At 41.9% G+C, this 21089-nt stretch overlaps 1 protein-coding gene across 1 annotated transcript in view; it reads left to right on the top strand.

Moving 5' to 3' along the window:
• The first annotated feature begins 4670 nt into the window (after nt 1-4670).
• The window catches only part of LMBRD1 (LMBR1 domain containing 1), an 80259-nt gene continuing 63840 nt past the window's right edge, over nt 4671-21089 (top strand). The window contains exons 1-3 of the mRNA XM_055810758.1: nt 4671-4919; nt 5401-5577; nt 15109-15169. Coding sequence (XP_055666733.1) covers nt 4833-4919; nt 5401-5577; nt 15109-15169 — 325 coding nt within the window. The 5' untranslated portion in view covers nt 4671-4832. The remainder of the gene's footprint in view (nt 4920-5400; nt 5578-15108; nt 15170-21089) is intronic.

Below are 21089 nucleotides of genomic sequence, written 5' to 3'. Positions count from 1 at the left end.
CTTTCAGCTGAGAGGTGATCAGTAACTTTGGTATGAATGAAGGCACTTCACTGCCTGGCCATACCACACCACAGCCCCCTACCTTCTCTCAAGCAATAACTCTCTGCAAAATATACACCTGCTCTTCTGGCCTCCTCTATTTGTGCAGAGCAGAGATGTTTCTTCTGCACTGACGACCAACTGCCTCATCTCTTATTTCTTGACCTCATTAATTTGTCTTAATGATCAATGTGCTTTATGGAGTTTTGTCCTGTAGTTGTTCATTTTCACCCCATGACATAACACAATTGAGTAAAGTGCAGGTAGACTTGGGGCACTACAAACAGTAGCCATCCTAGGCGCTGTCTACAGTAACTGCGCAAGACAAACATAGCCCTAGCATGCCAAAAAATGTCTAACCAACTTATCCTCAGGGGTGGTCCTGTCAATAGATACTGTGAATAATCAGAAATCTGACCTCAAATTTATCTGTGAGCACCCTCTTACAGACAGAGCTGTGTCAATACAGCCATGAAAAATGTTAGCCTTGGGTCCTCCAGGAATACTAAACAAGGGATGAATTTTTTGTCTCCAGAAGATATCACAAAAGTCAATGCATCAACTGTAAACTGTTTTTAAGACTTAAGTTTATAGGACTTAGGTTTGCACAAGAGAAAGGTCACAATTTGAATAGTTTAAAAAAATACTAACTTTGCTATTAAACTGTGGTATTTTTACATTTTTACATGTACCTGGTATCTTCAGTGTCCCATACAAAAGTAAAAAAGAAAATATTCTGAAGTTGACCCCCTGAATTCCGTTTCTAGATCACTCTTCATATAAAGATCTGACGATTTCATTAGAATAAGGAAAGAAATACTTTGAATTTATAGACTTAGAGTTCTAGGGAATAAAGAAAACATATTCAGATAGCTAGTGGTAAACATGGCATTGAACTTACATTTTGCCTACACTGTACATATAAACCCATTACTTCCACTCTGACCAATACTAGAGCTCTTCCTTTAAACTATGAGTTACAGTAAATCTTTCATATAGGGATGTGATTTTTTTTCCACTGAAACCTTGAAAACCTCACCTGTTACCCAGGTAAGACTAGGTTAGCAACCATATTTACTAAATAAGAATGGATCTGACAAAGTGATGCTAATTTCTTTAGAAGTACTATTTACTGCAAAAATACAGGAAGATTGTGACAAAAGACGCAAAATAGTCTTTTTCTGTTACTGTTATTCGGTTTATGTAACCATTTCAGTCAATACAAAAACATTTGTGGTAGCATATAGCTATAGATTTTATTTTTTTTTTTTTTACACCACCCTTAATTCTTAACTACTTCTCTGGTATTTGGTGTTTCAATATTTTATTGTTAAAGGTATGCAGTGCTGTAGAAAACATAGAATCTTCATATACTCCAAGGGCAAATTACTTACCTTCCCACTTGAGAATAGTTTATTTTTAATGCTGTTCTTTAAGGTTTTAATTCTTCATGGGTTCTAGGGCAATTCTGAATTATAACATACATATTTAATAGTAATGACATCCAGGGAAATATTTTCTGTGGTAGAGATAATACATACATATTAATAGCTATATATTTTTTACAAAATAGATCTAAGGCAACATAGAAAACAGTATTCTGCTTACTGACCTGTGATTAATTATATAGTATCTGCTGCTCTTCACATCAGACTACAAGCCCACCTAGACTGCCATGAACTGTCCTTCACTTGGCTCATGAGCATGACAGTCACCTGCCTACTGCTTGTGCTCTCACACCAAATGGAAACCCAGCACAAGCATCTGCTTGCTCGTCAAGAAACGAGCCTCCCCAACAACACCACCTCTCCACCAGCAGGGCCTTTCTTGCAACACTGCAACAGCCATGACCAACCATGCAAGCAGCTTTTGAATAACCACTGTACTCCACTTCCACCTGCACTGCCCTCACAGTAAGTTAACACATTACAGGTATTTGTCCCTGCAAGCAACAATTCACTCCATGAGCCAACACAGCCCCTGCAGGTACCTACCTGCAAGGTTTACAGGCTCTCAAGAGCCCTCCTCAACTCCGTTATCACTTGGTTCATGAACGCTGCTACATGCCAGCGCCCTCCACAACGTCCTGGCAACAAACACAGAAGTACAGCATATGTCCACTGCTCTGAGTAGAAACTTCCAGCTCTTCAGTACTCCCAAATGCAGGTACTTTCTTGCAAGCCCATATGAATTCCTGCCACCCCCAGCCACCCTATGAATAGCTTGTGAGTGCTAGCACACAACACTTTGACAGTAAGTTGAAGCCCAGCAAAGACATCAGTCACTTCATCGCAAAGCTGTTCCACCACACACACCATCAGATACCTTCTCTTAAGAGAACAAATCCACCTGAACACACACCTGAGATGCCCCAGATATAGCTCAGGAACACCGTTACAAGGAAAAATTCACACAGAAGTGGATACCACTAGGCTTGTTTTAATCACAGCTCAGAGTTGGGCCACCACCTGTGAGTGGCAGAGAACAAAGGGATGCAGCACATCTTATATACACTTACCAAACCATTAGTCAATGTCCAAAGGTTTTAGAAGTTTCCTTTGGTCTTGTCAGTTCTGCCAATCTATCACCTGATCCTGTCCCACTTGATTCATCTATTTGGTTCCCATCTCTGCCTCGGTTCCAAGGTCCTCCTTGGATCATGATCTTCTTTCTGCTGCTTTAACTCACATAGTCCTTCAAGCACACTTAGTCTTTGAACAAGCAATTCCTATTCACGTATACTATCTTTTTTTCTAAAAACACCTGCATTTCTGAGAGCATCTGTGTATACAAATTGACCATCTATAGTTTCTCTATTCTCCTACTGATTAACTTGACTAAGTTTTAAACCAGCCTTGGATTAGGGCTATACAAGAGACGAGGCCTGGTTCTGCCATTTAGCAGCTTCAGCACGTCAAATTTCTTAATTCAAAATATGTTTTCTTTAACAACCACCACATACTACTGTCTCATATATAGTGCTCATAATAAACTGAGGCTCAGCAAAGGGCAAAACCAGTCTAGGGTAAGGCTCTCACAACTCCTTCACCAACAGATCCCTGCTTTCAAGGATACGAAAGCATGAGAAGTCCCATCACCCACCCAGCCTCACACCCAGCTCGTGGGCACTGTTGCCACCACCAGCTCTTGTCACCCACACTGGCCTCACAGCAATGGGAAGCTTGCTGCGCCAGGCCCGAGCTCCCCCTGCCCCAACCCTGCCTCTCCTCACAAGACTACAAACCTGCCTCAATCTCAGCAACCTCTTAGTTGGCTCGTAAGTACCTTTGTTCTCACGGCAAATGGAAACACTGCAACCTACTTCAGGATGAGAATGTGGGTGCCCCTGCCCCCAGCAGGTCCCTTCCTGCAGCTCTGCAAGCCCCCCTGTACTGAGGCCGATCAACCAAGAAAGCTCGTGCACGCGTTCAGCGCCGAGCCACCCGCACGCCAAAGAGCGGCCCAGCACAGCAGCCTGCGCCCCACAGCATGGCTCCCGGCTACCCCCTGGGGCACTCCCACTGCCTCCTTCACACCTGACCCGCACAAAGCGCTCACAGCAAGTTAAAGACCAAGACAAAGGTCGGCACCTGCCAGGTGCACCTCTCCCACTCCCCGCGCCACCAAATCCACAGCCTGAAAGCCAGGAGCCCCCCTGAGGGCCACCTAACCGCACACTGACTCCCTCCCCAAGGCCACCTTCGCACCGGCTGGCAGCGTCGCTGAGGCGAAGCTTTTTGCGCGACCACGATCGTGCCCTGGGGTCGCGTCTGTCGCCACAGGCCGCTCCCGCCCCCACAGGCCGCTCCCGCCCCCACAGGCCGGCACCAGCCGCCCCACGGCCCCTCCCGGCGGGCTCCGAGCCTCCCCCAGCACCCGCCGCTGAACTCACGGCCGCCTCACGCCGCGGGAAAGCCGCCCTGAGGCGGGGGTTGCTCCCGAGCGACGCCACCTGCCGCCCTCGACGGTAGGAGCCGGCCACGAGCGCTCCTCGGCGCCGTCTCGGTGACGTCACGCCCAGGGCGGAGGCGTCAGGGCGGGAGGCCGCCCCCGCAGCCCCTCCGCAGCCCGATGCGGGCGACGCTCCCAGCCCGCGCGGCTCCGCCTCCCAGTCTCGCGCGTGACAGCTACGGTCACCTGCGCCCCTCGCCCCGCCAAAGCGTCCCCGCGTGTGGCCGCGGGGCTGAGCGCCGCTGACGGAGCCCGCACACCTGGCGGGCAGCTCCGGGAAGCTGTACGTGACGTAGGGAAACATTTCGGGAACTTTTACAGAAAAAAAGCAACAATCCTACAGGGAGAGTGCCCGCCGCCTCTCGCTGCGTCCCCCCAAACCCCCTCTCCCGCTGCCCGCTAAGCGGGAGCCCCCACGGGCCGGGCAAACACGGAGAGCCCCACGCGGGAGCGGGGGTGAGGACACCCGGCCGCGGCCCCCGCCCCGCCCCCGCAGTGGTGCGGGGCATCCCCCTGCTGTGCCCTGCGCGCCCCGCTCCCGCTCCGCGACGCCGCGCTCGGTTGCGGGACGGCGGCGGAGCCCGGGCGTGGGAGGGGCCCCCGGCAGCGCGCGGCCGCTGGCTCGCGCCACCTCCCCTCACGTCACAGAGCGCTGCGGCGGGCGGTCCCTGCGTGCGGGCCCTCGCTGCTGCCCGCCGCGCCGGTGGCGGGACGCGCGGAGCGGACCAGCTGCTAATGTCACCTCACAAGCGCGTGACGCCGCTCCCGGCGCTCGCTACAGACAGTCCCCTCGGTGACGTGATACCCGCCCCGTTAAAAGTCCCCGCCTCGGGGGGGCGGGCATGCTTTTGCTGCCGGAAGCGAAGATGGCGGCGGCCGCCGCTTCCGAGCTGCTGACGGGATGGTGCCTCTTTGGCCTGGCGCTGCTGGTGAGAGCCGGCTGTCCCGCGGCTGGGGCTCGGCCGAGTCGTGCGGCTGCCCCAGTCCCCCCCCTTCTCCTCCCCGGGGCTTGCGGGATCCCCGCCCTGCTCCCCGCCAGCCCTCCCGGGCCGGCTGTGCCTCCTGCCTCGGCCTGCGCCCCCGTCGCCCGGCCCGGTGTGGCAGCGGGCCCGCGGGGCAGAGCCCGAGCCGGCCGTGCGGGGCTCCCGCCGTCCTGGCGGCGCGATGGGCGCCGCCTGCTTGTGCGTTGGCTCGTCTGCTGTCCGCGCTGCGCTCGCAGCTGCTCGGGCTCTTAGCGAAGGCGCAAAGAGTGAATTGTGTGCGGTGACTGTAGTGCTGATGCACAGGACTCGGGTGAAAAGTGTGTTGATGTCATGGAGTGTGCCAGTCAGATACAGGGTCTGTTTTCAGTGCCTACTTTCTCACATCCTTATTATTCCACTCATGACTGTTTGTCCCTGCATGTTTCAGGCCATTCTGATTTTCTGCTGGGTTTATGTGCGCAAGTACCAGAGTCGGCGGGAAAGCGAAGTGATTTCTACCATAACAGCGATCTTTGCGTTGGCAGTTGCTCTTATCTCATCAGCACTACTACCAGTGGATATCTTTTTGGTTTCATATATGAAAACCAAAAATGGTACGTTTAAGGTATGTACTCCTACAAATGTTATTCTCCTCAGAAGAAGTGTTTGTGTTGAGAGGATGTTCTTAAGTTGTCAATGTGTTTAAAACCCATGCTAATACCTGTTCCAGTCCCTGAGCTTTTTGGAAAGCTGGGAACTAGTACTGTGAACACAACACTCAGTTCTGTTTATTGTTTGAAATGGGTTTCAGGTTTTACTTCTACTTATTTTTGACATTCTGCTCATTTCCAGGCACTTACTCCCTTTTGTGCTAAAAGGAGTGTGTATACCATACTGAAGATAAAAAGAAATCTCTTAAATGTTGCTTTTTAGTACACCGTAACGTGGCATTGTAGAATGGAATTTGTTGTCCCATTGTTCAAAACCAAACTGTGTTGCCCATTTGCAGTTTAAGATTATTTTGAGTGTCTCTTTTGCCAGTATTCTCTTATTCTGGATCTGAAACACTAAGACATAATTTTTTACTGTGTTAATCTGCCTATAATGCACAGCCTGAGTTAACAAGCACTTTTTTAAAAGAGGGAATGCTGGAAAAAAAAACCTTGGGGGAGGGGAATACATAGTATTTCTTCTTAACTGATACTGCCTTAACTGAACTACTATTTTCAAAAATTTAAACTGTAGGGGGTTGCTGTGCAAAATGTTCTTTGTGAGATGAGCGCTCATTGTAGTCAGCTCTACTGTGAGTTCTTCCCAAGACTTCAAGCACTGGCCTGTTTCATTTTCAAGGAAAGTTCTTGGTTCTTGAAGGTAGTGACCTAGTGTCTTTGGGAGGATACCGCTATTAAAAATGGGTTGAACTGGAGCATATTAATAATTTTAGTGAGAGCATCGTTTAGTTTGGAGCCTACCTGGATCTATTGTAAAAGATATCATCCTGAGACAAATGAGAGAGTGGGCAGATGTAAATGCCTGCACACTAGACTCAAACTGTATCCCCTTCTAGCCCCACTTCCAAAGGAAAACCTAGGTCATGCTAGATCTTCAGAACTAGCTTGCAGCCAATAGAATGCCTTTTGGCTGGTGCTCGTGTAAATGCAAGTCATAAGAAGCCTTTAGAATTGAACTGTGATGTGATTTTTATCATATTTATTGCTTAATGGCAGTGCAGAATAATTTAAGCTATTGTTCCATGTTATTGTTAAAAATTTGTGTCTTCAGACTTTGTTTGGAGTTAAAATGGGTAGAAAAGATGGAAGAGACCTTTCATGTTTCACAATACTAGCAGTTCAATGAGAATACTGAGTATTTAGAAATATATTGAGCTTCGGTAGATAGAGAAATAATGCTTTAACTGGGCCCATCTGAAAAACGTACTTTTGCGGGGCACTGAGCAGAATTTTCTGTTGCAAAGGAGACCTGTTCTGTTAATGTATGCATCCTCTGATTTGAGAAACAAGCCTTTCAGGAGAGTAGGAGGTCAGATGTGGTCGTGCACTCACTACAGTCTTATTCAAGGAAGTATGATTAATAGAAGGAAGATTTCTCAAAATACTGTTTTTCTTGAGCTAGATTTCTTTCTTAATGGCCACATGCTGTGGTATGATGGGGTGGGTAGCTTCTGTTTAAAAATTATACCCAAAAGTAAGCTCTCATGCTTGTGGTAAAGCTTTTATTTCTTCAAAGTACCTTTTTCCCTGTGCTTCTGAGGGTGCTTGGTTCTGCTTAGTTCCTAATGTTGACCTGTTGAAATAAAATTGTTCTATATTGCCTTGCAGAAGAATTCTTCTTTCTCTTTTAAGGCTCAGCTAAATGAGTTTCTAGTTTTGCAATAATGACATGAGATCTTCTGATATTAATATGTTTGATCTAACACAAGTGTTGAAGTTGGGATATAGAAATATTAACATGGCTTTCCTCATAAAAGTTGAGTACATCTGAAGTCAGTTAGAACGCTTACACCTGTAACTAAACACACAGCTTTATTGATTTGGTAATTTCAGTTTAGGAGTAATGTCAAGTTAAGAGGCTGACAGCATCTTAACATAAGGACTTCATGAATTGTTAAAGCTCTTGACACTGTCCTGGTCAACATGTGCTTTTCTGCTACTGCTTCACAAGTAGGACTGGATTTGGTTCAGAATATTTCCAAGAGGCTACTGCCGTTGCTCTGCATCATTCCTTCAAACCAAGCCCCTACAACTGATACTGGGGTCTGAAGGACCATGACATGGGCAAGAATCCTGTGTTATTTTGGGTGGTCAGAGTGAGTCAAATCCTCATTAGACTCTTCTCAGTGAATTTTTGAGGCAGATCCAGGTAGCAGATGTGGATAATATTCTCTGTAGATATATCATTAGTTCATCAAAAAAACTTCCAACTGGATGATTTCAGACATATACCAAAAGAGTAGTGGCAGTTACCCAGGTCCTAGGTAAACAATTTTCTTTTGCTATATGTACTCTTCACCTTCCAACTGTAATTCCCAGTTATCAGAGATAAAAAAGTCAAAGATAATCGACTTAAAAGGAAGAGGTAATATATGTGGACTTCCAATTACTTTCTAATGTGTCTGACCCTGTTAGTAAACTTGTAGATGTTCTTGAGGCTTTTCTCTGAACAAATTTCCAGCAAACTTGGAGAAGCATGCTAAAATAGCAGAGGTTAAACTGAAGGCACAGTGTGATGGGTCAAAGTTCTCGTTGTGAATTGTGTGTTTGGTGGCAGGTGAAGGTATGTGTCCTGGCTACAAGAATTGGTTTAATTGTCTGAAGTGTAGTACCCAGGGAGATCACCATTCTCTGAAGGCTCTCAAAATGATTCTGCTTTCTGGATACAGAAACACTTCAAATAGTGTTGTGTAGGCCTTCTTTACATCATGTGTTTTCAGGTGTCTTCCTTGACAGGGGCTGCTTACTATACCTTGGTCAGCCTTTGTTAAATCTGAGGTTTAATCCATTTCCACAGGACTGTTAAACTTAATATACTGTTTAAATAATACAGTTAAGGTTTTCTTTACTGTAAAGAAGTGGCTTGTGGCATTTTGCATCTGTTGCCTTGCCATATTTTGTGAGATTTATCAAATATGGTCCTAAGGCTTCTGTAGGGAGTGAATTGAGCCGTTTTGGTATAGAAGTTGTATGTGTGGTAGTTGTGTAGTCCCTTAGGAATGGAGCAGTGATACATGGACCTGAGTGGCTGTTATGTACAAATAGAATTCATTGTGACAACACTTTTTCTAGAGGCTGGGATTACTTTGATTCATAGTGCTGTTAAGTAGGAAAGCATGCTTTTGGTTCTAGTACTAATCAAAAGAACTTCAGTACCTTGTAAGAAAATTCCTGATAATACTCACCAGCACCACTTATCTTGAAGGTTTTGACTATTTTCATTGACAGTGCTTTAGTTTATGCAATGGACTTCAAACGCATCCAGCTGGATCTGATCTGTTTGTTCTGAAAGCTTGTTTGATTTATGACAAGCACTTTAGAACAGAAAACCTCACCTTTGCTTAAAGACTTAAGATTGCTGCTGGAGCCCAAGACCTCTGGGTCTGACCTACAAGTCTGATAAACATAAAACATAGCTGATGTGGTCTTGTGACAGGAACACTGCTCGACACAATGACGTTATCATCACCAAGCTGTCTTTTTAAATCTGTTCTTGTTGCAGCAGAAGGCAGGGGAGACGGTGTGATTTTTTTTTTTTTTTTTTTTTTTTTTTTAATGTACAGATACTTGCTACTATATGAAGCTAAAAGCCAGTGGCATTTTTTTCAGCCTGGTTTGAATACCTCACAAACCTTGGGTGTCTGTCTGAAAAGTTAAAAGCCTGTTGTGCCCTTAAGGATTCAGGGAGTAGCATCTGCTTAATGGGAGATCCTTTTTGCAGACCATTCTATTAAGACTGTTTTCTTCTTGGGGGAAGCTCATTATGTGGTTGCTCAGAATACAGAACCATTTATAAATGTCAGATTTCTTTATTCTAGAATGGTGTTAGCTGAGAAATCATCATCAACTGAGACCATGCTTCCTGTCCTGAGTAGGGATTGCTACTTGTGAAGTAACAGTACTTGGCCAAAATATTCATGGGAGCCAGATGTGGCTGAGGTATGCCTGTTTCTGGATGTTACCTTCCATCTGGCTGTCAAAATCCTGGCTCTGCCATGTTTTGGAGGTAACAGGCTGGAAGATCCAAGACCTGAACATGAAATTTCTTTATCTAAACATGCTGTGACCCACTCTTCAGTCTTTGCTACTGTATCTTTCTTTTGTTGGCTGTGTTGGGAGAGGCTAATCAGCACAATGACTGCTTCATCTACATTTGATTCTATTAATGAATACTGAAATCTGGACTGTTACAGCACTTGAAGCTCTACCAAGGCACACCTGTGGAGAGTGGGAGCCCTCTTCACTGGGTACTCATGAAATTCTTGCAGGGTCCAGCAGTGACAGTAGAAATGTCCCCTTTAACAGGGACAAAAGAATGAAATTCATGGCTATTCCCTCACCAAAAAGTGGGGAAGGTCAGAAATGTCACATTAGCTTGTATGGCTTTTGTTTGGGGAAGTTTTCTGTACCATTTGAATAGTACTGTTCTGTTGAAGTATGTTAACGTAAGTCACTAACTGGATACAGTTATGGGGAGAAGGAAGACTCTGCTTAGTGATTACTGGGAGAGGCAAGTGTTCTTCGTAGCTTAATCACAATTATAAAATAAATCTTTTGAGGGAGCTTTGCTTTGGTTTTAGCATTCAGGTAAACTATAAGTGTCTTAAACTGCCTTTTTATATTCTTATTTACATAACAACATTTTACTAATCTATTTACTTCTTACACTTGTAAATGTATTTCAGTTTCCTGAATGCTTCATGGCTTGTGTTAAGGAATACTTAAGAATAGTAGCCTAATGTAGGTGATCATACTTGTTGATTTCTTTATCTATTGATACAGTGCATTGTTACAGGTATTTTAAAGGTAATAGGATGTATGCTTGCTAAACTGCATGGAACAAAATGGAGTACAGTAGAGTAGTTCAGAGTACATGAATTCTGCAGATCTGAAAAAAATTTGTGGTCACATTTTCACATCTTAAACCACTGTTGAAGGCAGTAATGAATTCTCACCTTCCTAACCTACTGTGCTTCTGAGGTGTTTCCTGTATATATTGTAATCTTAGGCCATAATGAATGGAGAAGAAAACAGACTAGATCTAGAGGCTGTCCAGATGAGCTCTCGACTGAGTCCTGGATGTTCTCATTCAGTAAATTCATATACCTATCTACCTGAAATATCAGTGCTGCTGCTGAGGGTGTCAACTCTGACACTAGGTAGCAGTGCTTCTTGCTTTTGACAAGACAGTGCTGCTGTCACTAGCTTTTGAAACAGCTCAGGTGAACTGGTTATTGCTTTTGAGTTGCTGATGTGTGCATATGGGTAATTTGCCAATTAGAATAAGGATTTTTACCTCCTTAGTTTGTGTAAATGTGGGGCTTCAGCTGACATAATAGATATGATATACTATTAAATTGGCTTGCATTACAGATTCTTCTTGTGCAGAGTTTATAAATTCAGGCACATACACAATGGTGATGCATACATCTTTACATTAAAAGATGTAAGGTGCAAGATATCTCAATATCTTAATATGCTGTAAGGTACGTTTCCTACTATTACTATAGTCCTGTACACAACTTAATTTGAGCAACAAAATGAAAAGAAATTACAATGTTTTATAACAGGATACAGATGTAGAACTTTGAGTGTTATTAATGCATTTCTGGTGTTGGAGGAGAGGCAGCTTTTTGGCAGTTAACCCCTGTTCAGTTTCAATTGCTAGCTAAATCTTCTGTAAAACAGCTGTGCCACTTAAACTTCAGGTCTTACTGTTGCTCTTCTTGCATATTCTTGGTTGGTGTGGGTTTTGGATGTCTCCATTGCTCATGGGAGAGACCTTTTCAAACACTTACTTGGAAGTAAATAGTGCCACCTGTTCAGTTAAGTCTTTCTTTTCCCTTAAGCGTAACTAAAGCAATGCATTTCCTTAACTTTTAACACTAGGCAATTTAAACACATCAATGTTCTGTGTTTGTTTTCATACAAATGCCTAGAAATGTTTCAGTTGAAATGCTGTTGGGCTTAAGCCTCACAGTCTTCAAAGACTGGGCTTATTGTGTACCTGCGGACACTTAAGGTCTTGTTTCTGTCCCTTCTGCTAAAATATTTTTCATCCTTTTATTGTTGTTGTTGATTAGATGACAAAATGCATGTGTACTTTTCTACTCAAATTCCAGTTGGATGGTAATCATTTATTTTGGACAGTGAACATCAAAAATTTAATGTAAAGTGGCCTGCTGGAAGTTATAATATAGTAATATGATGGAAGATGGTGCTGATTTTCTGAGATGCAAGGAAAAATGAAGTGTATGGTATGTCATCAAGCCCATATTCCATGAGAGTTTAGGCAGTTCTGAAAGAACTGATAAAGCAAGTCTTAAACTTTTAAAAGTCTTATTGTGTGTAGTCCTTAAGGAGTATGCTCACTTCCCTTTTTCATATGCTCTGTACCATTGCATGCATTTTACAACAACTGAAAGGTGTTTAGTTTACCAGTTTGAAAAAAGCCTGCGCATGGAAATTGGAAGGAGCTTTGACAGTACTGGATCTTTCTTCACCTATTCAGTAATGCTGGGTGGCTCCAATAGCTAGCTTGTGAAGAATTTTGCTCCTGGATAACTACTTTCTTGATCTTGACTACACAAAGGTTGGATCCCACAAGACTTGAACAATTCTGGAATACGTTCAAGCTGTACAGATGGGTTTAGACCTCTGGATTCAATCCCTGAGTTTGTCTGCCAACCATCATGTTACAAAACATTTAGTTTCCATAAACCAATAGTTCCTCTCAAGGAGAAGAAAGGGACTGGGGGCAAGAATTTGACTTGAGCCTTCTGGCTAGTTGCAGTTACCAACATAGCTGCAGTTGTTATTTCCCTTCTATTCTCTGAGTGTATCCCCAGGATGGAGTAATGCAGTTCTGAAAGATAGGCTTTTACTGTTCAAATAAGGCATATCAATGCTGTTACATTTGGAGCTTTAGGATCTGAATCTTAACATGTATACATGCATCTCCTGCAGTTCTGTGGAAAGATTTGAGATATGTTACTCTACTAATATCTCTCGAGAGTTGTGGCTTCTTGATTAGTATGATTTTTGGATAGGGACTTCAGGAAAAGTCTGCCCCTTGGTATTATGTAAAGATATTCGGTGCTTAGGCCAGAAACTCAAGACTGGATGCAGTTAGCGTCTAAGCTCTGCTAGTATGTGTAGTATCAAGTAGAAAAAAGTTACTGATTTAGGATACTATTTTTTTCTGAAGCTAACTTGAGCATTCATGTAATGCAAGTCTTGGTCAAACTAAAGTAAAGGCTTATACTTCTGAAGAAGGAGATGATGGCTTAAATTGGGTGGATAAGTAATAAAAATAAGTTTGTAAGCTACAACTGAGCACTATAAAAAGCTATTTGCCAATCTCATGTCCAAGTACTGTTGTGTCTGTATACACAGATTTTAGTCATAGCTGTTCTGTGATCGAAGTCCTGTGTATATCATGCACTGTGTACTGTGTCCAGCTCTGTGGCCCACAGTACAAGACAGAGTTGTTAGAGCAGGGCCACAAAAATGGCCGGAGGGCTGGAGTACCTCTCATGAAGAGAGACTGAGAGAGTTGGGGTTGTTCAGTCTGGAGAAGGCTCCAGGGAGACCTTATTGCAATCCTTCAATATACGAAGAGGGCTTATAAGAAAGATGGAGAAATGCTTTTGACCAGAGCCTGTAGTGACAGGACAAGGGGCAACAGATTTAAACTGAAATAAGGTAGATTTACATTGGACATGAAGGCGTGGTTTTGTCGCGAGACTATGTAACAGGTTACCCAGAGGAGTTGTGGATGACCCATTGCTGGAAGTGTTCAAGGTCAGGCTGGACAGAGCTTTTAGCAACCTGATCTAGATGACCCTGCCTGTGGTAGGGGGGTTGGACTATCTGATCTTTGAAGGTCCCTTTCAACCCAAAGCATTCAATGATTATCTTAAGAGACCCTGTTATAAAGATACTGCGGGAATTACACAACACACTAGAGAGCTGCCAAAACTACTTGATGTTCTTTCTGGTCTGTAAAATCTTCCCTGTATGAAACTGTCCTATGCTTCTTCCTATATGCCCAGTCATTTACACCTACTAGTGCTCTGTAGCCAGTAATTCTTTAGAACTGCATTTTTTTAATATCTATCTCCATGTATTTGTGTTCTTTAATAAGTGATTCTCTTGTAGTGCTGCCAAGTAGAGAAGTTAACAGGAAGTGAAGTACTGTAGAGGTTTTCAGAAGAATATGGATCTTTATATGCTATTCATATTTAGGCTTGAAAAATAGATGTTTGATACCTTAGAAAGGGCCATCTGTACAGAATGAATTGCTTCCCGATTTGGAAGCCTAACAAAGTAAATTCTGTTGATCAAATTTGACTCTGCCCTATCTATTGAGTTTCATCCAGAAAACATTTTTACCTTGATTCTGTGTCATCTTTTTAGAAGGTGTCTCTAAATTCCAGTTTGTGTGTGACTGACGTTCAGTAATGTGGATATTGGCCTCAAGTGGGATTTTGGGGCGGCTTTTTTAGCAATTCCCAGTGTCAGCCTTACTGATGTGAAACTAATGCTTTTTTGATTGAGAGGTATTGACTTCAAAATGAGTGGATCCTTGACTTGATTGGGTCCCTCCACTAATGCTTTGCACGTGCATATTTTCTAAAGAGTTGCAAAGCAGATGTAAATGTGTTAATTATAAAATTAAATCCAATGCATCCAACTACTGTGCTGAGCGACTCATACAACTTAGTTGTCTGTGCAGTCTTTTTTTAAAGTACCACGCTGCTTCCAAGCCTACCATTATGTTAGGTTTTGTAGAAGACTCATCCTGAGGACAGCTATGTCCCTGCAAGGACTTGACTTTGAAGCTTAGTGTCAACTGCAATGCTCAGAGCCCAGAAAAAAGGGCTAGAACTGCAAATAACCATATATCCAGTTGTCTTACAAAATATTTTGAAGAACTGTTCAGGTTGAGCTTCAGACTTGGTAGCTGCTTTGTCTGATATGTAGAAAAAAAAGTTTAGTAAAGACAGTTGTTTTGAGTGCCACTTAAATACTAAGTATAGAAGAAAAATTGTTAGCTGCTAGAAATGATATTCACTAAAATTATATTTCAGTTGTGTGTTGCAAATGTAATGTGTAGTAACTAAGAATTCTTAATCTGGGGGGAAAATAATAAAGCTTTAAATACACGGCTAACAGCCAAAGTGAGTACAAGCAGCAGGGATCAGTGCAGTGTCTTTCCCCTGAAATGCAGCACACTCCTTAATTGTCTTTGTTAGGTGAATTAGTTCTAACTTAAGTTCAGCACTTAAAATGGGTGAACTAGGTGCTTAATGCTTTTCCGTAGGCATTTCATATAAGCAGTTTTTTCAGTAATAGAAGAACGCTATTGAATGAACTGTTCCTTTGTTTCATTTGTGTTGAATGCTTCTATCCTTTGTTGCTAGGATTGGGCTGATGCTAATGTTTCAAGACAAATTGAAGACACTGTACTTTATGGATATTACAGTAAGTATTTTTAACTTCTAACTTTTGATTATATTTTTTCAATTAATAGGACCTTTAAGTGAAGGCATGAAGTTTTTAGTGGTTGTACTGGGTTATCCCTTTTTGGTTAAACATTAGTCTTAGTGCCCTTCAGTGAATTTACTACTTTTTTTTTTTTACATTCAAGAACCCCCCCAGAAGTGCAAGTATATGGAAGACCAATTCTTGAAAATGTTAATGGCTTCTGTCATATAATTTACTGTTAACATGTTTCCTCTGTGTGTATTCAGAGGGCCACTAAGGGAGATATGTGGTTTTGCTGTAACTTTTATGGTAGTTAACATATGCAGCAGTGTGAAACCTGTCTACTGTGTATAAAGTTAGTTGCAACGCTTGTGTCTTAAGTGTTTACATTCAGCAACTACCGTATTCAAAGTAACAGCTGCTGTGAAGGACCATGAAGGAGTTGATTTGAGTGGTAATCCTCAACAGAACTGAAGCAAAAATTTAACTGAAATATAATAAAATAACTGCTCACAAAACCTCTCCAGTTCTATATCAGTTTTAGTTGTCCTTATGGAACTTATGAAAAATTCTACTACTGATGAATATGTGTTGGGGTAGCTGTAGAGGAGTGATGCTTATCTCAGTTGGAGTGAAATGCCTGCCTTGGTCAGTGATACAAACTCAGAGGTAGTTGCCTGCTTTTGGTCACACTTCTGAAGCCTTGGTGTGTTTTTGTTGGTTTTTTTCCTCTTGGAATACTGTGGGGTTGGCTCTTTTGAATATATATATATATATATATATTTAGATCAGGAAATAATTGGTTCTTAGTAGTAGACTTTTTTTTTAAGTTACAGAATACTTACTGCCTGCCAGTAATACCACAAAACTGCACATTCTAGTTTCTGTTGCTAAGTGAAGCCTAAAGCCAAAAGTAGTAAGGAAATTGTCTATTTTCAACTCTTTACATACTAGTTAATCTTCCAGAAAGATTCTTTGCTATAGGATAGTGGAATTGCTTTGCATTTGCTTTCTATTCTTGGTAGGTCTTGTTTAACAACCCAAGAATTTCACAACTCCTAAGTGGGATAGTCTTCAAACTCTTCTGTGGACCACTTTCTATAGATTTGTGTGATGGATGCGTTTCTATAAGATGTTTTAGGCTAACTGAGTCTCTCTTTAAAGCAAGATGTCTCTTGGTAAATCCTGAACTAATTTTTGGAGCAGATCTGACCTTAAACTTGAAAAACTGCTTTTGTTTTTGGCTCATCTTGACAGGTCTACTTGAAAATTTGTAGGACTAATATTTTATTTCATAGCATATCCTCCAGATGGTGGTAGAGACTTATAGATGGTTTTAAAATTATTTTTCTTTAGTGATCTTAATTTGAGGATTTGATGCATGTTTTTAGAACAAGAGATAGACTGAAGCGAACAGTAATAGGTAACCTCTCTTTCAGAAGTCTCTATCATTCCTGTATAAAAACACAACTTAATGCCTCTCCTGCATCATCAGGTTCGGTCCCCTGCTGCCATTGCACAGCATAGTGACATGAAAGCTGAGAAGGAATAAGTTAAACAACTTTTCCAGTCTTGCATAATACTATTCCTTTTTTTCTCTTCATACCTTCTTATATAAGTATTTGGTCTTGGCATAGCTTTTTGTTTTCAGTTATTTTAAATAAACAGAATGAGCAGAACTGAAATCTTCCTTGGTACTTAAGACAGTACAGGTATTCATGTCCTTATCTCTCCTGAAAATGCAGCATTAACTATATAGCTCTTACTTGCCTCCTGTAGCTGTATTGGCAACTTACAGTATGAATAATGGGTGCTTAGGTCACTGTCTTTCAAACCAAGTAACTTCTAATTGTAGCAAGAATTTTGGAGGCAGTGCTTTAACTGATGTTGTAGTTAAGGATTACTATCTGGTTTGCAATGTACTGGAAAAGCTGTCACTAAATATAGAAAAGTGCCCCCTCCCCCCCCCCCCCCCCCCCAGCCCCAAGTTGTTAGTCCCCATGAACGATGCTCTCATACCCAGCTGATTTCTTGGCTAGGCATATAAAGTAGAGCGGCTTTGTACTGGTAGAATGATAAATGAGGTAACTTTCAGAATGAAGCTTGAAAGAACTGTATTTTGAAGTGGGACTTCAGCAGCCTAAAAGCTTTATTTAGGAAACTAGTCTACTGATCACTTTGAAGCCATAGTGGCTTAGTGTGTTAATTCTCATAAAACACAACTGTGGTGAATGTATCTGCCAGTGCTAGAATGATCAGTGGTTGGCAGATGCTCTAAAACAGCATGTCAGCTTGTGTTGGGAAGGAAAAACCTTTTCAGAAAGGGTTATAATTGGAAACTGTCCAACAGTCTCCTCTGTACCACAAAGAATCAAGCTGAAACAATTGACAGTAGCCTGGAGCTGTGTTCTGTAGCTCTTCCTCTAGTAAGTAAATCCCACTTATTGGAGTGAGCTTGATGTTCAGTGTCCTTTGGTGAAGTTTTTTGCGACTTGTGAAAGGATGACAGTAGATACCAGTCTTCCTGTGAGGTAGGCTAAGATCTCTTGACCTGCATGTGTTAAGTGTCTCCCAACTATAGTCTAGCAAGGACTGTCTGGTAAATTCTACAGGGATTTCTTTGAGTGTGCTTTAAAGTCTGTGCTAAACTTCCAATTTTCCGTTTATTTTTTCTTACAGAAGCATTTTCTTAGGTCAGCAGTAATTATTGTCTGGTGTATCCTGAGTAAGCATTCATTCAAAATAGTACTTGGTATAAATTGGATAATTTCTGCATGGACTTCTGTCTGCTTACTGCAAGTGTTTGATACTGACTCATTGACACAAGCACCTTGGGCTTCTAGGAATTAGTAGGCAGAAGTCAAATGCAGCTACATGTTCTCATGGTCTGGTCCTAGGGGAAGACATGCCAAATACTGTGGAAGACTTGCATATCTGTACTTGACTAATATTGTGGAGTTACATCTATAGAAACATTCTCCTAATAAGCGTGGGGTTTTTTTTAAAAAAGAAGCAATTTGCCAGAACATAAATTGAAAGTTTGTTGTAGTATTGACACTGTGATGAACTGCTTTAAGTGTCCTGTTTCAAACAAGTGTCTGACTTGAAATTCACTCCTGTTTTGTATTCCTTAACTTTCACTGAGGAAAAGATGTCTGTTCTTGCAGTCTTGATGAAAAATTGTTTTAAAAAGTTTTTAGTTAGATGTGAGAATAATACATTTGGGAAGAAACACTCATCTTAGACTTTCTGAAGTAGCTTGTGACTTCTCAGCAGAAGTGAAGGAATGTATAATAAAGCATCATTTTAAGCAATTTACTGGTATTGCTGTTATGTGATGCACCAGTATATGATGCTGTCTGGAAGAGCAGAAGTTTTATGTGTTGGAAGAGAATTCTGATAATACAATATATTCTTGAGCCTCCTGTAGCCTTTAAAAGGGAGATAAAGAACTATGTTGATCTTGGATACTTTACTTGCAGTCTTCCTACTTGAAGATACTTTGGTTCCTCTTAGCTACTGCATTTTGCTATTCTTTGTATTTCCTAGTTTGCTCTTGAATACTACTAGAAAAAAAATGCCAAAACATAATGAAGGGACCATTGCTGTAATTTACTTGAAGAGTATTACCAGGCCTAACTTTCTCATAGAAAAGTTGTCTTTGTATTGATATGGTGCAAAACAGCAGAAAATTAGTTGTTTTGACTTGAGAGGAATTGCTGTCTGAGAAACATCTTTAAAACAAACCAACCTTTCCAAGGAATTTTTGCTGAAGATTGTGTAGACTCTGGGGCAGGAACCATTGTTATGCTGGCAGTACAGTGAAGCAGTCTTCCAGTGGTAGTGCTTCAAGCTTCTGATATGACCCAGAAAAACATTTTGAAACTGAAGTTGGACCTCTGAACCAGAGAAAAGAGCAGTCCCCGAGTTAAAACCAAAGTCCACCAAAGTGCAATAATGAAAGCCAAGGCAGTCTGTCATGCCACAGGGGATTTACAGGTAAGGGAGTATCTTTGTTACTTAGTTGACTGGCTGTTTGCTGCTGCAAGACCTTTGAGGCTGAAGGTTAGCTTTCCAGGGAATAATCAGGCCCTTTAGTGGGCAGAACAACAAGCCCCTGGATAACTAACTTCTACGAGCTCATGAAAGCTGCTGCTCTTGCTTTTTCATAATTTCTGAAAAATAAAATTCCAAAACCAGCTAAGTCTCCTGTCTTGTTGATAGGAACTTTGCCAAATCTTTTAAAGTTTCCTTTGTAGTATAATAGGAAGAACAAGTTTTACTACTTTAACTGTGTGAGCTATAAACTTAATGTTCTAACTAAAAAATTCTCACAAGCAGTTTTTAAGACTTCATGTGATGGATGAATGTAAAGGTCTATCTTAGAATGATTTTGCTTGGGAAAAAGTAAATACAAAGCTGTTTTCAAGTTTTTTTCTTCTTTGTTTAGTCCTAAAAAATTACTGTGGTAACAAGGTTTTGCAACAGAGCAAATAGCAGAGCTGTTACAACAGTAAGTTGGAATTTATGCTACTACATTTAAATAAAGTTACCCTCAATTAGTAATATTAAACTTTGTTTTTGAAATGCGTTGAAAGCCTGTAACTTCTAGAAAGCACATTTCAGGTGAACTTAAGGACCAAGTGCCAACAGACCATTCATGATGGATAGAAAATTCTGGAACGAGTCTCGTGCTGAATCTTGTGTATGCGAATTCTGTGTCAGAGTTGATACAGAGTATACTATTAAGGCTTAAGGCTTTTAATACAAAACATCTGTTATAAATCAGCGCTGGCTGAGAGCTTCAGTCCTTTCAATAAAGCACAAATTTGAAGGAATTAAATAATTAATGGCTTCAAATGTCTGTAGGACTGAAAACTGCAACTGAAGTTGATTGTTCTGCACTTCAGGTGGCGGTGACAACCTGACAGGCTTAAGGTATTAGTCTCTACTTGGGGATTTCCCAAGGTCTTCAGAGAACCCCCAAGGAGAACCATTATAGCTCTACAGATCTGCTGACATCCATGGTTGAGTTGGCAGAAACAAAGGTTTAGCTGCACCTGGAATTAACTTGGCTCAATTCTTGTAGTCAGTAGCTTAAATAGTGAGAAGTATCACTTAAGTAATTAAAGCTATATACTCTCTTGAAATGGAACTGCAATATTTGTGCTAGAAGGGGCCCTGTTTCCAGCAGTATGCTAGCGTGCTTTGTGCTCCCCTGCTTGAGCCATTGTTGGCATTTGGTGGATGCTTGTGGTATGCTAACTCAGATTTCAAAATCGGTAGAAATTAACTTTGACTTACGGAAGTGCTGAGGTTGGAAAGGGAGCTCTGGAGATAATCTAGTTCAATAATGCTCCCTATTCACAGCAGCTCATTTGTGCTAGTCTCCAGTTGGATTCTGAATATTTCAAAGAATGAAGACTCTACTGTTTTTTAGAGAAGCCTGTTCCAGTTTCTGACTGCAGGCAGAATAAAAGTTCTTGTTTAAATGTAAATTCCTATATTTCAGTTTGTGCCTATTCCTGTTTTATCCTTTCCCTGGGCACTGCTAAGAAGTCTACCACAGTCTTTAGTCCCACACAGTATTTATTTGCATGGATAAGATCCTGCCAAAGCTGCCTTTTCTCCAGGCTGAACAGTCCCAGCTGCCTCAGATGCTCAAGCCTTTAATCATTGTTGTTGTTTGCTTTACTCCCCAGTACGTGTGCATCTTGTACTGGGAAGCGTAGAACTAGGCAGGGCACTCCAATTCTGAAGTGCTGGTGAGACTGCATTGAGTCAAGGGAAATAATTACCTTCATTTGGTTGTGACGTTCTTCTTAATGGAGGCCAAGGTGTTGTTGACCACCTGTGCTGCAAAATTTCTAAATTGGTGGCTCTTTGCCAGTGTGTGATGAGTTCAGGTGACCTAGCA

The sequence above is a fragment of the Falco peregrinus genome, chromosome 7, assembly GCF_023634155.1.
Source record: "Falco peregrinus isolate bFalPer1 chromosome 7, bFalPer1.pri, whole genome shotgun sequence".
Taxonomy (NCBI): Eukaryota; Metazoa; Chordata; class Aves; order Falconiformes; family Falconidae; genus Falco; species Falco peregrinus.
The sequence above is the reverse complement of the archived record's forward strand: the minus strand, read 5'-3'. Positions and strand labels throughout refer to the sequence as shown.